The sequence below is a fragment of the Salvelinus fontinalis genome, chromosome 13 (genome assembly GCF_029448725.1).
Source record: "Salvelinus fontinalis isolate EN_2023a chromosome 13, ASM2944872v1, whole genome shotgun sequence".
In the NCBI taxonomy this organism is placed as follows: domain Eukaryota; kingdom Metazoa; phylum Chordata; class Actinopteri; order Salmoniformes; family Salmonidae; genus Salvelinus; species Salvelinus fontinalis.
Window position 1 is genome coordinate 54,734,047 of NC_074677.1, and position 27,800 is coordinate 54,761,846.

At 46.0% G+C, this 27,800-nt stretch overlaps 1 protein-coding gene across 5 annotated transcripts; it reads right to left on the reverse strand.

Annotated features, from left to right (window-relative positions):
- Window positions 1-709: 709 nt before the first annotated feature.
- LOC129869066 (uncharacterized) lies at window positions 710-27,335 on the reverse strand. 5 transcript variants are annotated; one of them, XM_055943543.1, is made up of 29 exons: window positions 26,727-27,335; window positions 20,395-20,452; window positions 20,169-20,264; window positions 19,957-20,010; window positions 19,641-19,819; window positions 19,378-19,517; window positions 17,457-17,627; window positions 17,121-17,285; window positions 16,480-16,854; window positions 14,762-14,821; window positions 14,401-14,614; window positions 13,124-13,627; window positions 12,196-12,807; window positions 11,643-12,053; window positions 10,912-11,391; window positions 10,179-10,643; window positions 8,334-9,296; window positions 6,495-7,811; window positions 5,910-6,255; window positions 5,603-5,775; window positions 5,311-5,359; window positions 4,630-5,199; window positions 4,406-4,457; window positions 4,188-4,249; window positions 3,352-3,472; window positions 3,082-3,181; window positions 2,834-2,907; window positions 2,568-2,682; window positions 710-2,214 (listed from the first exon to the last, which is right to left on the reverse strand). In XM_055943543.1, exons 1-29 carry the CDS (start codon window positions 26,828-26,830, stop codon window positions 2,127-2,129), a joined length of 8,118 nt encoding a protein of 2,705 aa, XP_055799518.1. In that variant the 5' UTR covers window positions 26,831-27,335; the 3' UTR covers window positions 710-2,126. The 5 variants fall into 5 exon arrangements, with proteins under 5 accessions (XP_055799518.1, XP_055799520.1, XP_055799519.1 ...); XM_055943545.1 differs by lacking the exons at window positions 16,480-16,854; window positions 17,121-17,285; window positions 17,457-17,627; XM_055943544.1 differs by lacking the exons at window positions 19,378-19,517; window positions 19,641-19,819; window positions 19,957-20,010; ... (1 more) ...; window positions 20,395-20,452; window positions 26,727-27,335 and adding an exon at window positions 18,126-19,104 and having other exon boundaries at window positions 11,643-11,843.
- Between the last annotated feature and the right edge of the window lie 465 nt (window positions 27,336-27,800).

Below are 27,800 nucleotides of genomic sequence, written 5' to 3' on the forward strand. Positions count from 1 at the left end.
AGTTTAAATAAAAGATCCCAGAAATGTTCCATTAGCACAAAAAGCTGATTTCTCTCCAATTGTGTGCACACATTTGTTTACACCCCTGTTACTGAGAATTTCTCATTTCACAAGATAATTCATCCACCTGACAGGTGTGGCATATCAAGAAGATGATTAAACAGCATAATCATTACACAGGTCCACCTTGTGCTGGGGACAATAAAAGGCCACTCTAAAAATGTGCAGTTTTGTCACACAACGCAATGCCACAAATGTTTCAAGTTTTGAGGAAGAGTGCAATTGTCATGCTGACTGCAGGAATGTCCACCAGATCTGTTGCCAGACAATTCAATGTTAATTTCTCGACCATAAGCCATCTCCAACATTGTTTTAGAGAATTTAACAAGATGTCCAACCAGCCTCACAAACGCAGACCACGTGAAACCACGCCCTCCCAGGACCTCCACATCCGGCTTCTTTACCTGCGGGATTGTCTGAGACCAGCCACCCAGACAGCTGATGTATTTCTGTCTGTAATAAAGCCCTTTTGTGGGGAAAAACTAATTCTGATTGGCTGGGCCTGGCTCCCAAGTGGTTAGGCCTATGCCCTCCCAGGCCCACCCATGGCTGCAACCCTACCCAGTCATGTGAAATCCATAGATTAGGGCCAAATGAATTTATTTCAATTGAGTGATTTCCTTATATGAAGTGTAACTGAGTAAAATCGTTGAAATTGTTGCATGTTGAGTTTATATTTTGTTCAGTATAATAGCGCACGATCACGATAATATAGATATTGAGAAATGACTCCTCATTCACAGAACACAACGACATCCCTCCATGAAAAAGAGTGAACAAGTGCCACATAAGATATGACAACAAATTAGAGGAAACCTATTCAAACAAACTCCCAATTTTCTTTTTAAACTTCAAAAATGTATTATTTATCATTCACTAGTTCAAACAAAACATATCGTGTTCGAAATGTCCTTTTTAAAAAGAGGCGGGGACAAAGTAATACGTCATTACATTTTCAGTTCTACCAGTGGTTAGTAACAAATCATCATCATCATCATCATCATCATCAGTGATAATAGAAATGAGAAACTAAAGGTCTTTGCTAAAAAAAATAAACATTAAAAGAACTGCAGTGCCAGGTTATAACAGAGTATAAATATTCATATTTACAGGAAGGTATTTATTGTCCTGTATGTATTCCAAGTAGGACTACTAGCTTCTCTCTACAACTAAGGTTTCACGTTTGTTCACTGTCCTCTTTTTCTTTCATTTCTGGGTAGATTGATTGACTGTTCATATAGTATGTTCAATATGACACACACCTAACCCAAACATTTCTCATGCAAATGTCCAAACCATAAATAAAAGTAGGATTGAAAATACATCTCCACCAGAAGACATCAATACGTGGTACTCTCACAAACTTGAGTTTTTCGTCCAAACATCTGGGTCCAAAGTAAAACACAGAACGGTCAGTCCTCCTGTATACAGAGCCCTTTTAATATTTTGCGCGAAACCACCAGACCGTTCTTTTAATAGCCAGTTCCACCAAAGCATTAAGGCAAAGTGCAAACTATCTAATATAGTCGATTATCGTATATTGTCGGACCAGATAAGATCAATGAGATGTTTACAGATGTGAGAGTAGGCACTTAATTATGGAACCACTTATCTTCACGGTGGGCTAAATGTATACACACACACACACACATCTGTTACAGTGGGCTTTCTGTCTACTGAATGACAGAGTAAGGCATATTAACTGACTGAACTGTAAAGGTCCTCGTTTTTTTCAATCAAAAGTTTTAAATGGATGAGAGACCTTCCCAGTACAGGGGGAAATTTGGTTCAAGTATCTTCAAAGGGGAAGGCACACAGCTCCAGCGTCCCAGGGGACGTAATTGATCATTAATGACCAGTTCCAAAATGCCAGTTAAGGAGAGAAAACACTGCTTGACAATCATCCCATCGGTGCAGAGGGCTTTGGATTTGTTGCTGGGGTGGCAGGTTCCTAGGCTTGTTTCATACTGTGTAGGATGCCGAGTGAGTGAGAGCTTGGTATAAAGCAGGGATTGTGGAGGTTTAGTTCCTGGATGGGTTGGTATTTGTCGTTGTCGTCCCGTCTCTCACTGCAGCACACACTTGTCTTTGTTGCTGAACTTCCTGCGTCTAAGCTCCAGCCCCCGCTCCAGGCGCTCATCCTCCTCAACGGCCCTGAGGGGACACACACACACACATAAACAACCGACACGCTACTGCATCATATCAAACATATGGAACATGCGCGTGTAGCACATGGGGACGTGTGAAACGTACTCCTCGGCCTTAAGTGTCCCGCTTGCGTCGCCTCGTGAGCTAGCTTTTGAGGCGGCGCGATCGGCTAAGACGCTTGAGGGAGGACGGTCACGTGTGTTTGTGAGGCAGAGGTCCCCGAGTTCGCGCCAGGTATGGGCCCGCATCGGGAGGGAGTGGTACTCGCTAAGCGAGCAGCGTGACGTCCTATACACATGCTTGGTGTTTCATACTGTATACGCAATGGCTGTAACAAACAGATGGGCTAGTCTCACCCTCGCTCTTTGGCGTCCATGTCTCTGACCAGCTCGTCCCGCTGGTTGACCAGTGAGACCAGTTCCTGCAGCAGGAGCTCCTCCCGATGCTGCTGGGCCTTAGTCTTCTGCCACTCTGAAGAGATGGAGGACGAGGGAAGATAACATCACAGTCATTATGCCCGGCCCGACTGCTTTAGGTCTACAGTCGTCTCACCGGTTGTGTTCAATGTAAACGAAGGTTCGGCTCAATGTAAACGAAGGTTCTGCTTATGCACGGGACTAACCTTCATTGGCCATCATGGCTCGGAGTTCTCTATTCAGTAGCTGAAATCTTTTCTCCAAGTCCTGCTCCTCCTGCCTGTGAATACAATACATTCGGTTAGCTGCCCTCTGCTGGGTACACAAAACAGAGCATACTATGGCACATGTAGTTAGATGGCAAACGTCAGGTCCAAACCATTTACTAGTAACATAAACGTGTTACGTATTCTTGATGATAATAGATGTGTGAGTGGTCTGGTATGTGTCTTACAGCAACTCCAGGTGGTCCTGTCTCCTTATTAGGGCGTTCTTCTTGTTGACCAGAGTGAACCACTCCTGGATCAGCTTCTCTTCCTCGTCCCGGTCGCTACCTGGAGCAAGGGCGCAATGTCCAGTTAAAATGGCACCTTAAAAAAGGTGCAGTTTTTTGTTGTTGTTGTATATACTGAGAAAATGAATCCGTTGATAAGCACACATAACGGTATGCCTGACACGGTTCACGTTAGATTCAGCACCCTTTGATACCTATTGTCATTCTCACCTGATTCCATCAGTCTTCTGAGTCTCCTCTCCACGATGCCTGCTCGGTTGTCGATGTGCTTCTGTTCACTCTCCAGGGCTTGCAGCTCGCTCAGCACATACTGACTGGTGTCCTGCAGACGCTGACCATGAAAATACAGAGACACACATTGCCAAAACGGAAACAGACAACAGACAGATGGGAGGACATGTAAGGACAGATACACAGATGAACATAGATTGATGAGAGACAGGAAAAGGTCAGAAGATTAGAGGGAGAAACCGGAATAAAGGCAAAGAGAAGACCAGGAAGTAAATATGATACACACACAGGTTAAGCCATGGACTAAGAGCCACAGAGGCCTAGCAGTAAAGGGGCAGTGACGGACAGGTTAAGCCATGGACTAAGAGCCACGGAGGCCTAGCAGTAAAGGGGTAGTGACGGACAGGTTAAGCCATGGACTAGAGCCATGGAGGCCTAGCAGTAAAGGGGTAGTGACGGACAGGTTAAGCCATGGACTAAGAGCCACAGAGGCCTAGCAGTAAAGGGGTAGTGACGGACAGGTTAAGCCATGGACTAAGAGCCACATAGGCCTAGCAGTAAAGGGGCAGTGACGGACAGGTTAAGCCATGGACTAAGAGCCACAGAGGCCTAGCAGTAAAGGGGTAGTGATGGACAGGTTAAGCCATGAACTAAGAGCCACGGAGGCCTAGCAGTAAAGGGGTAGTGACGGACAGGTTAAGCCATGGACTAAGAGCCACAGAGGCCTAGCAGTAAATGTAAAAAGAGAAGCCTGAAGAGAATACAAATGTAAACAGTCAAGTGGATAATAACATGACGTAAAGGTTTGAACTGACCAGAGTATCCTCCTCCTGGCTTGGGACACTGGACTCCTGGACTGGCACTGGGCTCATTGTCTCTGCAAACAGATCAAACAGTTAGACTGGTCATTAGAATATTTACTGAACAATGAAATCACAGAGACCGCAGCCTTTCATATCACACTTAAGCATTGTGTCAATTTCTGTTGTCGGCTCCTTCAGTTCAGGTAAAAATCTCCCGGTAAATCTCCTACCTGATTCTGAGGAGCCGTTCTTCACCGCTCTGTCTGATACACCTTCAGCTGACTGGACAGGAGACACAAACACAATAGATATTATAGGTAAAGAGAAACATGGCCTCGTGTCAATAGCAAAACATTGACAAATGAATAGAACATCAATCTCTGTTCAAATGCAAGAAAATTGTTTTAAAATATGGGGAAATGGCTTGGGGGAAAAGACCGTATTCAGCATGTACCTCTGTGCTCTTGGATGTGCTACTCTGTTGCTCCAGCCCATCCCCTTCATCCATAGACTCACTCTTCAGCCGCAAGCGCCTTTTCTTCACTAGGTCGGCATCTCTCACGTGACTAAATCCGGATTTCGCTGCAGAGGCGTGTGACCTGGGTGGAGGCACTGGGGTCTGTGACCCACCCGCTCCCCCTTCCAAACCCCCAGCTCCGCTCCCCTTCTCCTCCCCCTTTGTCAACCGTTTCGTCCGAGGGGGTGGCACTAGGCTCCCGTTGGGCTTAGAGGCCTGCTGTTCTGTCGCACTGTCCTCCAGGGAGATGCTACCTTCCTGTAGCTTGCGGGCACAGAAGCGAGCAGCAGCATCCACATCAGAACCTTGACTGGGCTCAGTCACTGCATAGCTGGACTGGCTGCTGTTGTGCTCTATCTGAAGAACACTCAGCTCCTGCCCCGTAAAGTGGGTGCGGATCTGACTCAGGTAAGTCATGACGATCAGGCGGTCTGGCACAGAGAGCAGTACCATGTCTGAGGGCTCCATTAGACGGGAGATGCCCAGCGCGGCAAAACCATCGAAGGCCTGAGAGAGAGAGGGAGGGGTCAGGACAAAAATGTTGACTTCTGTGTTCCTTATAGACATGATGTGTATGTATTATTATACATAGTGATGTGCAGTAAATGACTTTTTCACCTTCTTGTTGTTTAACTTGATGTCGTTGGTTTCCAGTGCCTCAAAATCTCTGAAAAAAACCCACCAGTAGTTAATAGAAGGACACGGACGGAACTTCCTGGTACTATTTTGTGAGAACTTCGGCTGTATCCCTGTACAAAGGTGGAATAATTATACCTTTCTTACATTCAGCTGTCTGGGTTGAGTTCAAGTACATGCACGGACTCATAATAAAGTTGCGTGACTTTCCACATTCAGACTAGGATGGAACATTGTCGGTGGGAATGTAACTGATTGGTGATTAAGAGCTTACATCTTGTCGGGATAGAAGTGGTGTAGGATGGCACAGAAAGCCAGGCCATTACGCCAGGAGGTGTTAAAGTTGGTGACCCTCACTCCCTTATACCCCTTCGTAACCTCCTGGCACCACTCCAGCAAAGACTTGCTGGAGGTGACCAGCCCGGGACTGGACACTGGCCCTGACATCTGAGAGGGACAGAGGGAGAGAGACCTGTTATAGCTACTGACATTCTCATTGACACATTCAATGTTCAGCTGTGTTTGAAATATAATGAACTGTTGATACCGCTTATAAAAGGAAATATGAGAATCAAATGCACCTCCTGGCTGAGGACTAGCGCATCTTTCCTAAAGGCTACATCCTTGTCCGCCGTGGTAGTGGAGGACCCCGGGGCAACTTCCGGAAGGACCACAGGAAAGGACAGGGTTTTCAACTTGTTGCGTCGGGGAGGTACAATCGTGTCTGACGCTTGACCAGAGGTGACCCCCTTATCTGCTGAGGTCTGTCCATTGGACTGTGGCTCTTCACTGCCTGGGCTGGTGGCTGGGGGCTGGTCGTTCCTCTGGGTTGTGGTGTCTGGTGCGGATGGCTGGGCCACGTTCTTAGAGCATATCACTGGGACAGCCAGGTCACCGGACGTCTTTTCCCCCTCGGCCGTCTCAGATCTAAAGGGACAGAAATGGTCGAGATAAGATGATGGGACAGCCAAGTAAAAGTAGCTGCTATGTATAACTTCTGATCTCGTTTCAGTTACTATACTGTCCTGCAGACAAACAAAAACAGTTGTGCACTGATCCAAGTCAATATTATTAAACTGGGCAAGGTGTTACAAGAGCCAGATGACATGAGCTGATTAACGTCAAACCAGGCATCGCCAAAGCTAGACAATGTCCTGCCAACTTACTGTTCATCCACCCCATCCACTGTATCTACAGTGCACAGAGTAGCATCCTGTTCTATCTCAAGACCACCATCCTCCTCGACCCCTGATTCAGGCACCTTCCCATTGAGGACTGTTGCCCCGGTTTCAGTCAATAACAAGCTCTCCTCTTGGGCAGGGACACAGTGAACTGTAGAGAGCGCACCGTTGTCTAGTTTAAACCCTGTGTCAACAGGTACCCCATCTGTCACCGTTTCTGTCATCGGGATACTTTCCTCAACCTCCGCTGGCTCCTTTGACTGGACTGTCGAGTTCACAGCAGAGTCTGATGATGTCATACCCTCAGTGGTTGCCACCACCGGATTAACCTCAGTAATCGTTTCTGATGGGCTACTATTTGATGAGGAGGCGGCTATGGTAGAGGGCTCACAAATGATTTCCTGCTGCCCTTTCCTTCCATCTAGATCTAGGAGGTTTGGCTCAGGCCTGTCTAGACTGGCTTCCTGAGGGATCACTGGTAATGGAGTCTCTTGTTCCTCACTGGCCTCGGAGGCTGGGAGATCTTCTGGGTTCAGAACAGGGTCGTCCTCGTGGAAGGAGGGGATCAGGCGTTTCCTGAAGCGGGGGGCAGGCACAGGCACGAACACAGGCACATCTGATGGCTCTTCTCCTGCCATCTGACTAATCTTAGCCAGCAGCAACATTTCCTCCTCAATTAGGCTTAGGTCCTCTTTGGGGGGCTCCGTAGTGATTACGTGAGGGACCTTGGGACATGTAGTAGGTGTTCCAGGTTGAGAGGGCCGTAGAGGCCATGGGACCACTGAGCTGACAGCGACATCTTTCTCTGGGACATCTTTCTCATCATCAGCCTCCTTTGCTAGATGAGGCTGGTCATTGGTTCCCTTCTCTCTGGCTGTCACCAGAATGCTATCTGAAGAAGTTGTTTCCGTGGCGAGGATTAGTGGTTTTGGAATGTCTTCCTCTTTAGCATCAGTGTTAAAAGTCTCCTTGATTAAGCTAGATTTGCCGCTCTCTTGTGCCATTGCCTCACTATCCGTATTATCGGGTGGTGGAACAGTTTTCTTTTTGATTGGTGGAGCCAGGCAACTGGCGACCGGTGCTGTGTCTTGACTAACTCTCTCTGGGCCTACTTCCTGAAGAGGCACTGGAGGAGTGCATTTTTTTTTTTTGCTGCGACGACGGGGAAGTGGCTCCAGTTGAATGGTTCCAGTAATAGGTCCTGCAGGGGGGGACCCCACTGATATGGCCTGCTGTGTGGACACACTATCAGGGCGGTGGACCTCGTGCGGAGCAGGTGGTGAAGAAGAGAACACCGCTTGACTGTGAAACAGAGATATCAACTATTAGCCATCTGGCAAGGCTACGATAGCAATTTCCCCAAAATGCAGACTGCCACACACAATCCTCGACCACGCCACAGTCAAAAGGCAACGGTCCAACAGCCGAGGCGTGGCAACAGTAAACATCAACACGGCAAGCTCATCAGCTATGTCCAACATGTCACTGGGTTCAGTTTAAAAGTTGTTTGCAAAAACACTTTTACTTCCACATGCAAATGCACATTCAGAGGACTAACATCCAACAACTAAACCCTCTCCTCAGGCATGGTAGTAGACTGTACACAAAGATCTGAAGACCGCAAGTTCATGTGAAATAACTTGACGAGAAATCAGAAAAAAGATAATTCAAAATAAGCAAAGACAACTGTACCACTCCAGATGCCTGAGTACAAAAACCCAGCCACAACCTGATAGAGCTCCATTCCTACTACATGAATACAATCTGTCTCATTAAGCCATGCAGGAAAGGAGTGCAGAGAGCGACAGGAGCTCAGGCACTTACCCTGCATCCATGTACAACTCTGCTAGCCACACTGTGCCTATATCCTCCTGCCCCATCTCAAACTCCAACTCATCTGAATCGCTGTCAGGCATGAACACTGTCTTGGTCTTTCCCTTGATCGTCTCTTTACGGGCTTTAGTGTAGTTAACGATGGGGGTGGCGTCGTCGTCATTGTCTTCCAAGCACTCCTCATAAGCTATTTCATCCAGCTCTGCTTCTCTCAGTGGTGGGAAATCGTCTGTACAGCTTTTTGCATCCTTTTCGTTTTCTACAGGTGGTAACACAGGTGGACGTACATCCTTCTCTGGTTTACCCTTCACAGTGTTCGTCTCCTTCAGTGGTTCTGTGCTCTCCTTCAGTGGTTCTGTGCTCTCCTTCAGTGGTTCTGTGCTCGCCTTCAGTGGTTCTGTGCTCACCTTCAGTGGTTCTGTGCTCGCCTTCAGTGGTTCTGTGCTCTCCTTCAGTGGTTCTGGGCTATCCTTCAGTGGTTCTGGGCTATCCTTTAGTGGTTCTGGGCTTTCCTTTAGTGGTTCTGTGCTCTTTTTCAGTGGTTCTGTGCTCTCCTTCAGTGGTTCTGTGCTCTCTTTCAGTGGTTCTGTGCTCTCCTTCAGTGGTTTGGTAGTCTCTTTATGTGGTTTGGTGGACTCCTTCAGAGGTTTGACCTCTTGCTCAATTTTGGTGATTGGGTCCTTGAACATCTCTTGCTCCACAGCAGCTAAACACAAAGTCTCCACTAAGCTTAGCCTGCCAGTCTCTTCAGTTGTTTCATTCTTGTGGGTCAACTGGACCGGTGATGGGTCTGTGACCATGACTGGGAGTTCCTCCAATGCATCAGAAAAGGCTTCAGGTGGTAGGATCTCAAACTCAGATGGAGAAAGTGGTCTTGAGTCTGGTTCTCCTACCTCATCATCATTAGACATCATTAGGCCAGATGGCTGAAGTACGGAAGTCACAGTCTCATAACTAGGGAATGGGGATATTTGAAAAAATATTTAGGGGATATTTGAACAACGTTAGGTTTAGGTTACATGTACAGCGGGCAAGGAAGATGCAGTTCTTTTTCAATGGACTTTAAGACATATTTCAAGGTGACATTCTACAATTCAAATTTCCATCAAATCTTTAAACATATACACCGAGTACAAAACATTAGGAACAACTTTCTAATATTGAATTACACCCCCTTTTACCCCCAGAACAGCCTGATTTTGTCGGGGCATGGACTCTACAAGGTGTCGAAAGGGTTCCACAAGGATGCTGGCTCATGTTGACTCCAATGCTCCAAGTTGACTGGATGTCTTTTGGTTGGTGGACCATTCTTGATACACACTGGATACTGTTGAGTGTGAAAAACCCAGCAGCGTTGCAGTGCTGGAAACGCTCAAACCGGTATGCCTGGCACCTACTACCATACCCTGTTCCCCCGTTTAAAGGCACTTAAAATCACCCTCTGAATGGCACACATTCACAATCCATGTCTCAATTGTCTCAAGGCTTAAAAATCCTTCTTTAACCTGTCTCCTCCCCTTCATCTACACTGATTGAAGTGGATTTAACAAGTGACATCAATAAGGGTTCATAGTTTTCACCTGGCCAGTCTATGTCATGAAAAGAGCAGGTGTTCCTAATGTTCCTAATGTTTTGTACACCCAGTGTAGATTTGAAATCTTTAAAATTGATTGAAACAAACGTTGCCATTTAAGCTTCGCGTCTTATTGACGCCATGTTTTCATAAGCAAAAGCTGGCCTCAGAGTCAAGAGCACTTAAGAGTCCCTAAAATGCCTGTGGCCATGCTGATCAAAGATGTCAAAGCTGAGCAAGCCTCGGTCGCCCGTCAGACTTACCCTCTGTACAGGGCCCCCACTAATGCTCTCATGAAGACATCAACATCAAGACCCTCCTCCTGTACAGCTACGGGAACCTGCTCCAGCCTGTCCAAAACCTCCTCGTCTTCCAACTCCTCTCTTGTACTTAAATCTGATGCGTCCACTGAACTTTTCCTCCACACCGGATCTAGCTGCTGCTCATTGTCGGCTTGTCCTGGGCCGACCACGGAGGAACCAGACTCACTTTCGCCTTCTTCACTCTCAGTGTTGACAACAGCACATTTTCCCAGGTATAATTTCTTCTTCTTCTTCTTAGGAAGGCGAATGGGGGCCTCCTCCTTTGACGGCGTGTACAATTCCACTGAACTGTCACAGTCAAAGTAAATGTCTGTTTCTCTATTTTCCTTGGAGGGAGATGGGAGGGGAGTGTCCTCTAGGTACTCAGTCAAGTGGATCTCTGCTACAGATCCCTGTCCAGATGGGCTGCCACAGACAGATATGAAATGAGACACTTGATTGGACACTAGTCTGACACCAGCACAAGGACCAGAATCCATAGAGATTTCTACTAAGGGGAATACGACTAGCCTCCAGAAAATGTATAGCCTAAACGCAGTGTTATTTGCACTTTGGGTGAGCATTAAAACGTGTGAAATGTCAACACCACCACGAACATGCATGTCAAATGTAAATGTACCTCACACGGACACTTCATGCCATGCCATGAGGAGTTTAACCCCCAGTAACTTACCCCGTTTGCAAGGCACTCTTTGTTGCCTCCAATGTGCTCATGCCTACTCCCTCTGTCCCTTTCTCCTTTTCTCCTCTAGTTTTCTCCTCTAAAGCAGCCCATAGAGGCTTCTCTGCCTCTACAGCCCCCGTGCTGGGGGGACGCTTCATATCGCATGGGTCCTCTTCGTTTAAATCGGACTCTCCAGCTGGAGAAATGGCTGCTTCCAATGACACAAGCGTGTCTATCTGCAATGAGCGCTTCATGGTGGAGCTTCTGAACACCTTCGTGGGGAGGTGCAGAGGGGGTGTAGACGGTGAAGTTGATGGTTCACTGTCTTTACCCTCCCCTACAATTGTCTCCTTTAGAAGTGATTCAGGAGACTGGGCTGTGGGCTCTGGGGTAGGTGGCATTTGGAACACCTCTGATTCATCTGAGGTGATTTTCTTGTGACCCTCATCTCTGCTAATGCCAGCTTCTGGCTTAACAGCTTTGTCTGAGCTGAGAGGGCAAACATATGGGAATTACATCAGTGTTACTGTATAATTAGACTACACACAGTGAATATTTACAAGTTCAGACACACTCAAAAGAGCTGTAGGACACGGCCAGGCATCGTCATACATTTGAAGTGTTGCCAAGGATACCCACCAGACTATAATTCACACCGTTTACGACAAGCTTTAACTGGGGTAACTCTGAGGTCATCGATTACTCTCAGTGGTATAGAGGTGCCTCCCTTCCACACTTACCCCGTCTCCAGTGATTCTACAGCCGGCACTAGCATGTTCTCATCTACTTTCCCCTGTTCCTCTCGGAGGACTTCCTCTTTGATCGTCTCCTCTCCAGAGTCCTGCTCTGGTTTCTGATCCTGAGCTTTCTCCTCCAGGGCCTCCCAGAGGGGAACCTCTGCCTGCGCCACTGCATCCTCAGCTATGGTCTCTAATGTCAAGCTGGATTGGATCATAGGTTCAACAACTGCATATTGAGGGGGTTCAGCCATATTGGGTGTCTCTAGGCTTCCTGGCGTGGCATCCATGGTTTTGTCTATTGAAATAGAATTACTGATATTTGATAGTAAATCAATTTCTATGGTTTTATCTACACTGACACTGCCTGACAAGGGAAATGTGTCTGCTTTTGATGACACGTGGTCAGGAGAACTGAAAGAGAGGCAGAAGGTGAGATGGAACAGGATGTGGAGTGGGACAGAGGAAGAGAGAGTTTAGACAATAAGAAAGGTTGACAAGGTTAAAAGGACATTTCGCAGAGAGGAAAATGTTAACAAGATGTGCTCTCACTTACCGCTCTTTCTGAACACAGCCAGTGTCCCCTCCGTGGGCTTCCAAAACGTCTGCCTCCTCTTTCGTTGCATTCCATCCTGAACTATGGGACTCCTCTTCACTCCGGTTAGCTTGAACATCAAGGGGGGCTGATTTGTGCTCATGATAAGCTTGTGATAATGAGGCCTTCTCATCCTGGGGTTGATTGTCTATCTGTTTCTTGTCCTCCTCTCTGGAGCCCATAATCTCCTCAGCCCATGATGGCCTTTTTGCTTTGTTTGGCTTTTTCTCCAGAGGAGGGAGCTCTTGAGTATGAATTCTGGATGACTCAGCTGGTGTGGATGTCATACTGGGAGGACCAGCCTCCAGGGCAGCCATGTTTTTCATAATTTCCTTGTCTTCATCTGACTTGTTGAGGTCATATAAACAGGGAAAAGCAGCTGTCGGCCTTTGTTTCTCCTGCTTCTTCTCCACGGGCTTCTCTTGGCCTTTGGCGTGCTTCTCGGCTGCGTCTTCACACGTGGTGTTTACAATCTCTGGAAGTAGCTGCGTGTCAACTGGTCTGTGCTCTTTTGATGTTGGAATTTTCGAATATGGCCCTGCCGTTGAATTTACATCAGCTTCCTGTTCAACACTGAGAGACAGGGACACCGATGTCAAGGGTTTGAGCGTCAATGGAGATATTATTCTCAGAAGTGGGTGTGTACGTGCGTGTACGTGTGCATATGTGTATGTACGTGTGTAAACACATTTGTGTGTGAAGAAAAGAGGTGCCATTCAATAAATACTTAAAGAGTGCCTGTATAAAATAGCCAAGTATAGCGTTCAGGCTAGTAAGGATGAGGATAAATCATCACATAAGGATGAGGACGGGAAAAAATGACTTCTCTAAGAAGCTGCCTTGAGAAGAAACAGCAGCACTGTCTGCTTGCTGACAGAATGTCACTTACCCTCCAGCCAGATGTTCCATTTGAGTCTTCAAGATGCTGAATGGCGACCTCTTTATTGTGTCCGCTTTTGATCCCTCTTCGCCTGCGCTGTCCTCCAAAAACAAGTTACCTGCCGTGACTGATGGATCAAGCGTCTCTATGACTATGTCATCAAAGTCGAGCTCAGGCTCAGCCAATGGCGGCTTGTCTGCAATAAAAGGTGTTTTGTCCAGGGTCGAGGGAGAGGAGTCCTCTGGCTTGGCAGGTTGATAAGGCACTTCCTTGGTCTCATTGGATGTCTGTTTGAAGCCAGACTTCTTTTCGGCCAATGGCGGGTTATCACCACTGAATGCTCCCAGGACGTTGGTAGAAGGCTCTTTGGGGGTAGTGCTCTCTGGTGCTTCTGTCTCCGGGCTAGAGAAAGGCCATGGAGGAGGGAGCGCTGGAATAAGCTCTGCTGATTCAGAGACTTCTGTGGGCGTAGGGCCAGGGATACCAGTTGCTGGGCTGCCATCTTGCCCAGAACTGAGGAACAAAGATACTTGGTGTCAGAGCTCAGACGTCGAGAGCAGGGAGGTTTCTGGGCGCACAGCAGGCAGGTCACACAGACATCAGGGTCATGATTGGAAGCACGCAGTAGTGTTAGGAAGGGTTGTGTGTTTTATAGAAGGTGAAATGAAAGTAGCAGTAACAAGACAGAGGAAAGGGATGAGTAATCATGGGTAGGGAAGCATGCTATGTAGCTGGGTATAAATGGAAAACAAGACGCTACAGACATAAATTCCACTCTCATGCCACTCTTTACCACTCCTCCCTGTTTGAGGGCATAAATAGGCCTATTTTTGGACTTTATGAGTCAACAGAGATCCATCAATCAGGAAATCTCCCTACAGCACATCTCTGCAACATTGCTGTGAAGCTGAAAGGCTGGCAATGATTTCTTTCACTCCATTAAACACTTGCAGCCATTGGCAACCATTTTGCGATTCGTCTCAAAATTATAGCAACCAATAGCAACGAAAAGGCTAAAGGTGCCCCATTTGTCAAACAATTGTGAAAAACGATTAATAAAAACGTCTGGCTTTCAAAGTCAGCACACACAAACCTCATGCATGTGCTTATCTCAAACTCACACCAGACATGTTCTTCTCATGCTCATAGTGTACCACGCGCGTACAAGCGTAACAACCATATAACCTCGAACACTGTCTCACACTTCAACAACAGCATTTAAAAATGGAAGCGTGAGGTCCCAGCTGCGAAGTGGCTGTACAGTATACCACCCACTAGGAACTCACCCTTTAATGGTCCTGCCATCTTTCAACCCCACGGCTTTTTCTGACTCCGGTCGGCTCTCCCGGTCTCTCTCCAGGGATGCAGAGGCTTGTTGGTTGGCGATCCTGATGGTGCCAGCAGTTCTGGGGGAGCGGAGAGACTCGTCCCCTCTGTTCAGGGCCAGGGGAAGGGTCTCACTTGAGACAGACAGGCTCTGCTGCTCTGACAGTTTTGGCCCTGGAGGGATCGGGAAACATAGACCAGTCAAACAAGGTTTAACAGCATTCTTAGTTATTATAGGGAAAACGACATATTACGCTATAATACAATACAGTACATCAATATATTCTGTAAATATAGCAAGAACATGGCAGAATATCTCACCAAGTGTAGAAGGACTGTGGTACTCCTCTTCTGTGAGAGTGTTTAACTCCCTCTGGATCTCTGTAAAAAAAAAAGGCACACATAATGTCATGGGGATAACATAGAACAATGTTATTTCCGTTTAAACATTGCATTAGTGGGTGCAGTAGGACATTGTTGACACTCTGCAGTGCATGACGTGATTCACAGGAACGTCTTGTCTGAACTAAGAGGTTACTGGCAGCGGTAACAGAATGCTCTCCTTCATTACAGCTGCAACAGGCCGTGGCGTACTGTCTACTAGTCCATGAGCCAGCGGGGTTCGGTTGGGTTCACTTGGGGTGACGATGTCTCCTAGGGATTTTGTTTTGAAGGTCTATGTCCCTAGAGTGGGAACATGTGTGATCGCAGTGCAGCAATTGGAGCTTTCCCCCGGATATCACTCTTTCTTTCATCCCTACCAATGGCCTGTTAAAGCTGCCGCCGTGCAGTTTCGTTTTCTTTACGGAGAGCTTCTCGGCTCTGTTTCGGGAAGCGGTGCGTTGATGATATGCTCTTATCTATTCAGTTGTGTGGGTTTGTTGGACACGCTCTCTGCTGTACGACAGACAGTTTAGTATGAGTTGAGTCGGGTCTCTCGCTCTCTCTCCCTCTTCTCTCCCCCATGTGGTGGATATCAAGTGATCTGGAGAAGTGCTCGTAATAGTTTCCTACCTCTATTTTCTATTAGTTTACAATTATAAACTTGGTGAAAAGGGAATTGGAACAACATCAAGTAAGGAACATGTCATTTTCTTAGCCTCGGCTCGCAGGCCTTCTCCTGCCCATGACCCCCCCCCCCCACGACTATGATTGGAATGATAATTCATACAGATATGGTCGTGCAAAATGGATCCAATAAGACCCCAGTTTGGCTATAAAATGCCTGTTTTAGCTCTGTGTGTGCAATTTCATGCTTCTATCACCAATGTTACAATCCACAAACATAGCTGCCCCACTACATGGCACTCTGTGGCTTAGCTTCCAACATTCTAATGTCAATGGCACAATATGGCCGATTGCTGGTGCTTTCAAAGTTGGCTATATTATCATTTCATGACCTTTCAGAATCACTTGCATGTCAAATCATTTATACAGGTAATTCTGATATGCACCCTAGAGGTCAAAGGTCAGAGGTCTGTTGACATGAACATTCCCAAAAAATGTGTCTGACGGATAGCTGTGAATCGAAGCATTCCAAATGATATACGATTAAAGGGTATACGTGAGCAATAACTTGTATACTGACGTTGTTTGTAATAAGGGTACAATCCCTATGGGGAAAATGAATGGGATGGAGAGATGAAGGGAAAAGTGATAACCCAATTGTGTACTGCTATCACACACGTTACAACGCCAGAGACAAATCCCTGTGAGACATCCTCACCAGATTTGGGGGAATGGCTCATGGACCATACAGACAACAGGGCCTTTGTGCAGGATATATTCTTAGCTAATTACACCACTTAATTGGTACTGTGCCTTCAGCACTGTGTATAGGCATTGGAATGAATTTAGTAACAGCTAAAATTGGCAGTGGAATACTGTGCTTGTCTCAGTCCTTTGCCAACAGGCAGTGAACCGCAAGGGACAAACCGGACAGAATGGTTTTATTGATGAAACGAGGCTGATGTTATAGACCTAGTTGCCCCCCCTACGCCCTGATGGTATTCATGCTGTGAGACCTGTTGGTTCAGTACCTGACTGGGAGGCAGTGAGAGCTGCAGAAGCAGAGGCACGGACAGTCACAGGAAGCAAAGGGACAGGCTTGGGTAGAGGGTCAGAGAGAGGGGCAACGACTAGGGCACGTTTACAGTGGTTGTTAGAGCGAGGAGAGGGAGGGTTGTGAGAGAAAAGACATTTGACGGGAGGTGAGGACTTAGGGAAGGGGATGGAAGGAGGAGGACAGTGAGGGTCACACAGAGCATCCAGGTCTGGGCTAGTCAGCAGAGGGACAGGGGCCATGGAATCCCTAGGAGAGGGACAGGAATAGGAGGGGGACAGGCCAGAGACAGAGGGGCCACTGGGGCCTGACACAGGCCTGGGCCTCCCCCACTCCCTTTGCCGGATGGAGGCTGAGAGCAGAGAGTTGATGAAGGGGAGAGATGGGGTGAATGGGGAGACAAAGATTTATGATTGCGGGGAAAACAGAGGAAGAGGGAAGAGAACAAGTAAATCATTAGTTCATCAACCACCATTAAGAGTAAAGACACAGCAGCAAGTAAGCTTTGGCTCACCCTCCAAGACAATACAACTGAAGAGAAGCAATCTACACAGGCTATAACCACTGAAGTAAGTAGCACAAAGTGGTCAGCGCTAGCGATAGAATGTGTTTCCATACTTGGCGGAGTGTTGGGGAGCTGAGGTCTGGGAAGGGATGGCTCTGCCTGAGACAGGGCGGTAACAGTGTTTTTGTCTTGAGGAGACGCAGCAGAGGAAAAGATAGAGGGGGAGGACGGACGCTGATGAGTTGATACAATCTGAGGACTGAAGACATTTGAGCGAGCTGCAGTAGAGAAAGAGAGGGAGAGAGGGCATCAGGCATAAAGGAGAAGACAGGACAGAAAGATGATAGTGAAAAACTAGAGCATTAGACACTCAAACCGAGTCCAACTTAAAGACATAGAATGGCCAATGTGATAAGCAGGTGGCCTTTGACCTTTCATGCATCCGGTACCTCTCTGTGGGTCGGAGGGTAGAGAGGGGTGTTGAGAGAGGCCAGAGGCCAGGGGCTCAGCTGGTTTAAACTGGGGCCGATCGGGGGCCACTTGACCAACACCCCGGGGCTTCAAATCCACTGCAGGGCCACACAGAGCCCCTGGGAGACTACTCAGAAAAGACACAGGCGCTAGGAGCAAGAAGAAAAGGAAAATAGGGAAGAAAAATAGCAGAAATAGATTAATAGCGGAAACCAATGAGTGAGAGCGAGGACTTGGTGGAAAGAGGGATACTGCAAATAGACATGCCGTATGACATGCAGTGATGTTAATTTTACTTTTCTTAACCACAGTTTCCTGTTAATAACGCAGAGAACATTTCTGTTAACTTACAGTAACACTGGTATTCTCTTCAGAAAAAGTCTTCAACACAAGCAAGCAGGTTCAAAAGTGCCACTGGTCGATGCTGCTAGTCATTTGTACGTTGCTCAAATCACTCTCATAAGACAGCCCAACCCCAGACATTACTACACCATGCCCTTGCCAGGGGATACTTTTGTTGAACAGAATTAAAAGGCAAATCATAAGCAATTCAGGGAGTTCCATCATGCAGATTGAGAAACAAGTTAAGGTTCATTAAGCACTTGTCAAGGCAGCATCATTCAGTCCATCTGCCTGGCTGCAGGTACCTGAGCCGCTGCTGGGACGGAAGATTTTGGGCAGTGCCGGTGGTTGATAGTGGGTAAAGGCAGGCAGTGAGGGCGCTGATGATACTGAGGGTGGTTGATAGCGGGTAAACACTGGCACTGAGGGAACTGGGGGTTCTAGGGGCCCTAATGGCACTGAGGGAACTGGGGGTTCTAGGGGCCCTAATGGCACTGAGGGAACTGGGGGTCCTAGGTACCCTAATGGCACTGAGGGAACTGGGGATCCTAGGGGCCCTAATGGCACTGAGGGAACTGGGGGTCCTAGGGGCCCTAATGGCACTGAGGATGAGGGCACCAAGGGGACTGGGGGCGCCGGTGGCCTGGGGGGCTCAGGGGAGGGTGGCACAGAGCGTGCATGTCTGGAGCGGGTTTGAAGACGGGGAGAGGGGGTCAGGGGAACAGGCAGGGGGGGCCTTGAATGGAGGACAGGGACAGTGCCAGCTTTGCCACTCTCTTTCCCACAGGCTATGGGATGAAGAGGGGGATGGAGAGACGGAGGGAGAGGTAGATGGAGATGGAGAGGAGTATAAATAGAAAAAGATGGAGAGGGGAAGGAACGAAGGATAAAAAAGACAAGCAAAGACGTGGAATGATATGACAGGTTAAAAATGAAATGACTGTCATAAATCAGATACAACTTCACAACTGACATTTCCAAGAGAACTAGCTAGTTGCTGCATAGCATATACATCGTTTCTAAGTTGCTCTCTATTATTTTTTCTTGGCAGTCCGATATCTTTGGGGAAAGTATCTGATTCAATGGAACATTTGACGAGGCAATGTGGTGACTAATGTAGAATGACATCGCAGGGGATCCATCATTTTGTAAAGTTACAATTGTCACTTGTACGGAAATCGATGGATATGGTTTTTCTTTCAAAATGATTGAAAATCCTTCATACATGAGGTACTATGGTGGGATGACGGGAAAGGAGTCACAGAGGTGAAAACCAAAGGCTAGAACAAGACGAAGAACAGTAGGTAGAGAGGTAGGGTACCTATGACAGGGGGATGTTTTAGAGAAGGCCTCCTTTCTGGGGGCCGCACTGGACGAGCAGGAGGAGCTGGCAGAGAAAGTGGAGAAAGAAAGTGTGAGAAGGAAAAAGTAGGGCCGGGAGATGATGATCGAAAAGTGAGGATGCCGTTATTCGAGTCATGTGACAGAGCGCCAAAGGATACAGAGCGCCAAAGAAGGTACGGTTTTGATCTCATGACGTTTATGATTCAAGTGTACCTGCGGCCGCTTTGCTAATGCTAGCTCCAGCACTGGACCTCCTGTCGTCCTCCTCGTCGCTCTCGTTGAAGTCGTCAAGGTTACCGATGTCTGTGGGTTTGACGCTCATCAGACTGGCCAGACTCTGCATGTCCTCGTCACTGCGGGAGAGCAACACAGCATCGTCACCTTGACACGTAATGAAGTCGCTACCGACGTTATTACTGTAGTACGGCTGGTAATTCTGAATCTACGGTTAGCGGGATGTTATGGGACGGACTCACGTGGCTTTCCCCTCTCTGAGAAACACACAGGACAGGGAGAGCTTCAGAGTGGCCTCCACTACCTTGACAGACAGGGGCTTCAGCTTCAATGTCAGGTCTTGCTGAGTGGGAGTGGGACTGGCAAACTTCTTCATATTCACGTCCACTGCAGCCAACACCTTACGTTGGCCCTTTGTCTCCTGCAAGACAAAGCAGCAGGGATACATTCATGAGTGGGCTTTAGTGGTAGCGTTAGCTGACCTTTAATGAACGTTCATATTTCAATGCCGGCTGTTGTGAGCGACTGTAATTCGATTGAGGCAGAAAGTACACTCACGCTCTCAATGACAAACGTCCAGTCTTTGTCTTCAAACACATCGGAATGGGGATCCTAGGGGTTAAGCATAGAGAATGAAAATAACAGGGAAACATAACACGTTCCACACATTTTTGTACGTTGTCAATTTACAATAGAAATGTATAAAGATGAATTATCACAGAAACAAATAGCTCTAGTGTACTCATGAATAGCCGTGGGGTGAAATGTACCCTGAAGAGTGTGAGGGAGATATCCACGTTTTCAGGTACGGGCCACACCACCATCCCCCTGTATGGGTTCTTGATGCCCGGCTGCCATCCATGAAGCTAGAGCGAGAAATCAAGACAACAAGACTACATCAAAATGTGATACAAGTTACGACAATGCATCCCTGCCATCCAAGTGGGTTAGGAGATCTGCTGTTTATCTTTTAAGTACATCTGAGTGAGTCTTTACCTTGGAGCACATACGCCTATTTCTTCTGGTCCAAACCACCCTCACTTTATCTGGTTGCCTGAAATCATAGAAAAAGGACGATGCATCAAAACATGAGACAAGCGACAGTGAGAAATGCAAGAAATTGTTTTGTAACTTCCTTACATCTCGCAACATAGGAGAAACTGTTGAGCATGAAAAAACAACAGCAGCGTTGCAGTTCTTGACACACTCAAAACCGGTGTGCCTGGCCCCTACTACCATAACCCGTTCAAAGGCACTTAAATATTTTGTCTTGCCCATTCACACTCTGAATGGCATACATACACAATCCATGTCTCAATTGTCCTCGAGGCTTAAAAATCTTCTTTAACCGGTCTCCTCCCCTTCCTCTACACTGACTGAAGTGGATTTAACAGGTGACATCAATAAGGGATCACAGCTTTCACCTGGATTCACCTGGTCAGTCTATGTCATGGAAAGAGCAGGTGTTCCTAATATTTTGTACATTCACTGTGTTTCACAAAAATACAAACACCAACACACAAGTTCTATATTATTTGTTTGTTACGGAACAATTTTCTGACAAGAATGGGTAATGCTCCCCCAGTAGGTGTCATTACTGGTGGTTAAGTTACAAAGTATGGTTTGTTTTACACAAACAGAACAATGCAACGGAATCAAGTCCCAACAAATGTTATTATTCCACAACAGATGAAGAAGAGGGTGGATAGCAGACAGTAAAAGGGATCTTATGAGAGTCACATGATCACAATCAGCTGTCAATGCCCAGGGGCTGGAAGAGACACAGTGTGTGTGTGTGTGTGTGTGTGTGTGTGTGTGTGTGTGTGTGTGTGTGTGTGTGTGTGTGTGTGTGTGTGTGTGTGTGTGTGTGTGTGTGAAGCCAGGGATCCTTGCTACTCCAGTTCTATACTACACAACACACTGTAGCTTTGGTCCAGACTTCCCTTACAAATGCCTTCCAGATACATCACTATGGAGAATGCCAAACATGGCCTCATACACATCATCCCAGCGGTCCCGTATCAGCAAGCCATTGGTATCCCATGGTGACTACCTCATTTAACACATGTGGACTAATGTGTAACATCACACAGACTTTTTGACTACATCTCACACCCATGCCAACTGAATTACTGTAAAACATAATATGGGTTTCTATGTCTATTGGTGAACTACCAGAAGTAAATGGTGGCATTATTTTTTACATGACATAATAATGCATTCCTGAAATATGAATACATGAAATATGTCATACACTCTATTCTATCCTCCCTCAATATGTAACATTACAACAGTGTCACCCTGACTGGGAGAAGTTTTCAAACCATTGTTTTGTCCCTTGTTTTTGTTAGACAGACGATGAAGCTCTGGCTTCTGCAACACAGGAAGAATGGAAGGAAACTGCAATAAGGCACGTGACCTGGCTCATGGCACTGTTTTCTTGAGGGCTTTTGAGGGTGGGGTACCTCACAAGAGGAAGGAACCATATTTCTCAATCACTTTTAACCTACAGTGCCTTTGGAAAGTATTCAGACCCCTTGACTTTTTCCACATTTTGGTAGGTTACAGCCTTATTCTAAAATTGATTCAATTGTTCTTTTCCCTTCATCAATCTACACACAATACCCCATAATGACAAGCAAAAACAGGATTTCATAAATGTTTGCTAATGTATTAAAAATTAAAAACGGAAATATCACATTTACATAAGTACTTAGACCCTTTACTCAGTACTTTGTTGAAGAACCTTTGGCATTACTTGGGTCTTCTTGGGTAAGACGCTACAAGCTTGGCACACCTGTATTTGGGGAGTTCCTCCCATTCTTCTCTGCAGATCCTCTCAAGCTCTGTCAGGTTGAATGGAGAGAGTCGCTCCACAGCTATTTTCAGGTCTCTCCAGAGATGTTAGATCGGGTTCAAGTCCGGGCTCTGGCAGGGCCACTCAAGAACATTCAGAGAAGCCAGTCCTGCGTTGTCTTAACTATGTGCGTAGGGTCGTTGTCCTGTTGGAAGGTGAGCCTTCATCCCCAGTCTGAGGTCCTGAGCGCTCTGGAGCAGGTTTTCATCAAGGATCTCTCTGTAATTTGCTCTGTTTATCTTTGCTTCGATCCTGACTAGTCTTCTAGTCCCTGCTGCTGAAAAACATCCCCACAACATGATGCTGCCACCACCATGCTTCACCGTAGGGATGGTGCCAGGTTTCCTCCAAAAGTGACACTTGGCATTCAGGACAAAGAGTTCAATCATGGTTTCATCAGACCAGAGAATCTTGTTTCTCATTGTCTGGGAGTCTTTAGGTGCCTTTTGGCAAACTCCAAGCAGGCTATCATGTGGGCACTCTACCATAAAGGCCTGATTCGTGGAGTACTGCAGAGATGGTTGTCCTGGAAGGTTCTCCCATCTCCACAGAGGAACTCTAGAGCTCTGCCAGAGTGACCATAGGGTTCTTGGTCACCTTCCTAACCAAGGCCCTTCTCCCCCGATTGCTCAGTTTGATCGGGCAGCCAGATCTAGGAAGAGTCTTGTTGGTTCCAAACTTCTTCCATTTAAGAGTGATGGAGGCCACTGTGTTCTTGGGGACCTTCAATGCTGCAGACATTTTCAGTACCCTTCCCCAGATCTGTGCCTCGACACAATCCTGTCTCGGAGCTCTACGGACAATTCCTTCGACCTCATGGCTTGGTTTTTGCTCTGACATGCATTGTCAACTGTGGGACCTTATATAGACAGGTGTGTGCTTTGTGGAATGTGCAAAAAGTCAAGGGGTCTGAATACTTTCCAAAGGCTCTGTATAGTCCATGATTTCTTATGGTTTAAGTATCCCCTCCCTCTTTGTATGGCTTTATAATGTGTATCCGGAATACAGTTGAGCAGATTGCTCACTTCTATTGCTTGTAAATTGTAATACAAGCAAACAGCAGGCCGTGCTTAATATATTTAACGTATATTAGAAACGCATTGAAGTTCCTCTGTAAGAGACTCCTTCCTAACACTAGAGAGCCATTCGGCGAATGGAGCCTGTTGAGGAGAACATAGAAAAAGCAGGGCCAAATTCAGTTATGTCTCGGGTTGCAGGCTAGTTATAGCAACATAGCGAATGGGAGCCAAAGGGCATGTTTGGGTGGGGAGGGGGCTGGTTTTAAAGCATAGTTGCATCACAGGGCACAGAAATAGACTGGCAGACTGGGACAGGCAAACCCATTAGGACAGGAGGAGGCATGTCCATAGTCCTGAATAACCAGAGACCAATATGACTCACATCAAAAAGCAGCCCGCTGTGTCATACTCCAGCTGTCATAAACCCAACCAGAGGCAAGACTGATCCTTGGTTGAGTCTGAAGACTTTGACCCACCTGCTAACTAAAAGCTACAATCAGTAGCGAGGCTGTCTCTCAAAAAAACCTCCGCCCTCGTTGGTTCTCATGTTAGAACAGCTTCTGACGAAACATGAGATGGACAGTTCGATCCCACTTCCTGTTTGTGTTATTATGAGTGATATCCAGTTCAACTATTGGTTGCAAGGCTCCAAGGATTATGTTTGGATATTGTATCAGATTCAAACAGTCTTTGTTTAAGTCTACATCTCATCTACTAAGAAATAATGATCTAATCACACTAATGCGGAAGACACATTTCAGTTGAATACATTTAGTTGGACAACTGACTAGGTATCCCCCTTTCCCTTTCAATTTTTTTTTTTTTTTTACTCTACAGTACACACTAGCATATACGATTGCTCTGTTGCAACATGAAAAGATAAGCAAGAACGTGGCATGATTGGCAGGCCTGATTGCAAACTACATCATCGTTGTGTAGTCTACTATGGTGCAACTCAGACACACACTGAAAGATCTTAAAAGATCGCATTGAAAGATCCCCCGTTATCACAGTTAATAAAAAATAAAAGTGCCAACTAACTTTAGTATTCCGCTAAGAGTGAAGACACTATAGTTTTAATTACATCAATTAGTAGGCTATCGACGGAGGCTCTTCTCCTCTTTGCTTAACATCAAAGTAGGCAAAGGGTGATTGATGACATCATGGCAACACCGATGACATCAACACAGGTATCCTTATTAACGACACAAATGAATAAATACCAACAAATCCAATCATAGCGTAAAAAAGAAAGCTAAATGCTATATCCCTCTGGAAAACAATTGCCCTGCTACCCAGTATCTGGTCATGTCAGAGCATCCTCATCATAATGATCCAGATCCTCCTGCCAGTTGAGTGGACTGAAGTAATGGCTGTCATTAATCGGTCTGACAGTGATGTAGTAGGTTAGGAGTATTGATGCCTATTGGGTGCATCAAATCTACAGTAGGCCTGTGCCCATTGCCTACTGTAGGTTCACTAAAGTAAACGTGGAAATGTAAGGGCTCGATGAGCTTCTGTTATTCATATTACTTTATCAGAGGAAAACAACCTGGGCTGTAATTCGGGACACTTCAATTCGTATGGTATGCTATGTATTAATCTGTGGATGTCCATCATCCATCTTGACTCATATGTGACGAATTGCGATTTGTACAATATGCTGCAAATTTGCAAAACGTATGATATGATACGAATTCCAATTTGTTGTGGCTAACGTTGGCTAGGTGGCTAACGCTAATGTTACCTAGGTGGCTAATGTTGAGGTAGGGTTAGGGAAAGGGGGATACCTAGTCAGTTGTACAACTGAATGCATTCAACTGAAATGTGTCTTCCGCATTTAACCCAACCCAGAGTGGTGCGGGGGGCTGCCATAATCGGCATCCACGTCTTCGGCGCCCGGAGAACAGTGGGTTAACTGCCTTGCTCAAGAGCGGAACAACAGATTTTTACCTTGTCAGCTCGGGGATTCGATCCAGCAAGCTAGGCTAGGGGTTAGGGGTAGGGTTAAGGTTAGGAGATGGGTTAAAGGGTTAAGGTAAGGGGTAGGGTTAGCTAACATGCAGTTGCAAAGTATCTCAAAAGTAGTAGGTATACTGAAAAATACATATAAATGCAACATGCATCAATTTCAACGATTTTTACTGAGTTACAGTTCATATGAGGAAATCAGTAAATTGAAATAAATTCATTAGGCCCTATAATCTATGGATTTCATATGCCCTCCCAGGACCCCAATGGTGAGCCTGGGAGGGCATAGGCCCACCCACTTGGGAGCCAGGTACACCCACTGGGGAGCCAGGCCCAGCCAATCAGAATCATGTTTTCCCCACAAATGGATTTTATTACAGACAGAAATACTCCTCAATTTCATCAGCTCTCTGGGTGGCTGGTCTCAGACAATCTCGCAGGTGAAGAAGACGGATGTGGAGGTCCTGGGATGGTGTAGTTACACATGGTCTGTGGTTGTGAGGCCGGTTGGACATATTGCCAAATTCTCTAAAATGACGTTGGAGGTGGCTTATGGTAGAGAAATTAACATAAAATTATCGGGCAACAGCTATTCCTGCAGTCAGCATACCAATTGCACACTCCCTCAAAACTTGCGACATCTGTGAAATTGTGTGACAAAACATTTTAGGGTGGCTTTTTATTGTCCCCAGCACAAAGTGCACCTGTGTAATGATCATGCTGTTTAATTAGCTTCTTGATATGCCACACCTGTCAGGTGGCTGAATTATCAGGCAAAGGATAAATGTTCACTAACAGAGATATAAACAAATTTGTGCACACAATTTGAATTTGAGAGAAATAAGATTTTTGTGTGTATGGAAAAATTCTGGGATCTTTTATTTCAGCTCATGAAACATGGGACCAACACTTTAAATGTTGCGTTTATATTTTTGTTCAGTATAGTTGCAAAGTTGCTAATTAGCTAAAATTGTCAGTGATGAGATAAAAACACGCAACCTTTGGGTTGCTGGACGTCCACGTTATACACACACACACATCCACCCCTGCTTTCCCTTAAGTAACCTTCGGTTTTAAGTAACCATACCAAACGTAATTAGGTGTCCCGGTACTAATTTAGATGTCCCGGTTTTACGTTTATTATGTTAAGTCTAGTATATGAGACCAGCGAGGTTGCAACCAGGCTGAGGAAACAACTAACCACATCTCCTTCCTGAAAGTGTAACGTTAACTCTTGTCACTTGTAATGAGGGACTACGGCCCGTTATGGGTTTGATCCGATGGTTTTGATCAAATAATGTAATAAGTTATTTGACATGAAGCATAAACAGTGGCCATGTTTTTAGGCTGCGGAAACCTACTTTTAAAATTGAAATATTACAAGAAGAAACGCCCGTAATGGGAGCAGTTCAGACGACGTGCATCAAATGGGATGTTGTGAAAAGTAGCCCAGTTACTTTTAAAGCAATAACATAACCTACCATTTCTTAGTGCATTCCAACACAAGTTCTTGATAGGACGCCACAAACTGGAATTTTGAAGCTTTCTTGCCAACGCGTTGTAATCTTTTCCAAACCGAAGTCATAATTTAGTTGAGGTAATAAAAAAGTTTTAAAAAGTAAGTTCCTCTTTCTTCGCTCTCCTTTCAAAGTAGGCTAACCTAAGGATGGCTGTACAATGACAGCTCGTGGTGCGTGACACTGATGTCTTCAGGCTGCCGAGTTCAACAGGGACACGCCGCCGATAAAGTTTCATTGAGTTGAGTCAACTGTCGCCATATCAACTAAACGCATTGAAGAAAAAACATGTATCACGAAACTACCGTAGCCTAATTATTTAACTATTTATAAGCGGAACCAAATCCACTTTCGTCCTCATCTCAACACTTCCACATGATCAGAATATGAAAAGCTAAATAAATGCAACAGGTAGTCAGTCCTATTCCCAAGGAAGTCCGTGTCGACAATTCATTTAGGTATAAAACTGTCCGATAAAGCCACCATAACACATTTTACATGATAGATTATAGTCAATTGAATACGCTCCCTAAGTGGTAGCCTATCATTTGTTGCGTCTGTGTGGTGCAGATAGAGAAGGGGAGCGGTATGCAAAGCATTGATGATGCGGCAGTATGCAAAGTTCCTTGTCTCTATCTTCTGCCTATTGGTACAGCAATGGTAACAACTATAACTCCTCAGATTTTGGATTGGTCCATTGTACACTGCCACTGCCAGTATGATGTCCAGTGAAGAGCATATATATTAAGGGTGAATCAGACTAATCCAACTAATCCAATTTTGCTGAACTTTATTCAAAATGAATACTATATGCTGAATTGTTCACTCAACTATTCTAGAAATTCTGCAAGATACATTGAAGCCATGTGTAAAGTGCTCTTGCCTAATTGACACTTTTATCCTTATTCGCTTATTTACATTTTAGGAATAGCATTTCATTTCCTTACTTCTCTAAAAGGTTTGTGATTCAGTTTGGGTCAAGACACATTGTACAATAAGATAATGCAGGAGTTTCCATTAGGAAATATGTCCTGGCCT

Coding starts and splice junctions, on each gene's coding strand:
- LOC129869066 (XM_055943541.1), bottom strand. CDS start 18,795: ATGTCAGTTGTGAAGTTGTATCTGATTTATGACAGTCATTTCATTTTT. Junction 17,286..17,456: donor ACCCTCCGACCCACAGAGAG/GTACCGGATGCA, acceptor TCTCTACTGCAG/CTCGCTCAAATGTCTTCAGT. Junction 4,458..4,629: donor GCACATCCAAGAGCACAGAG/GTACATGCTGAA, acceptor TCTCCTGTCCAG/TCAGCTGAAGGTGTATCAGA.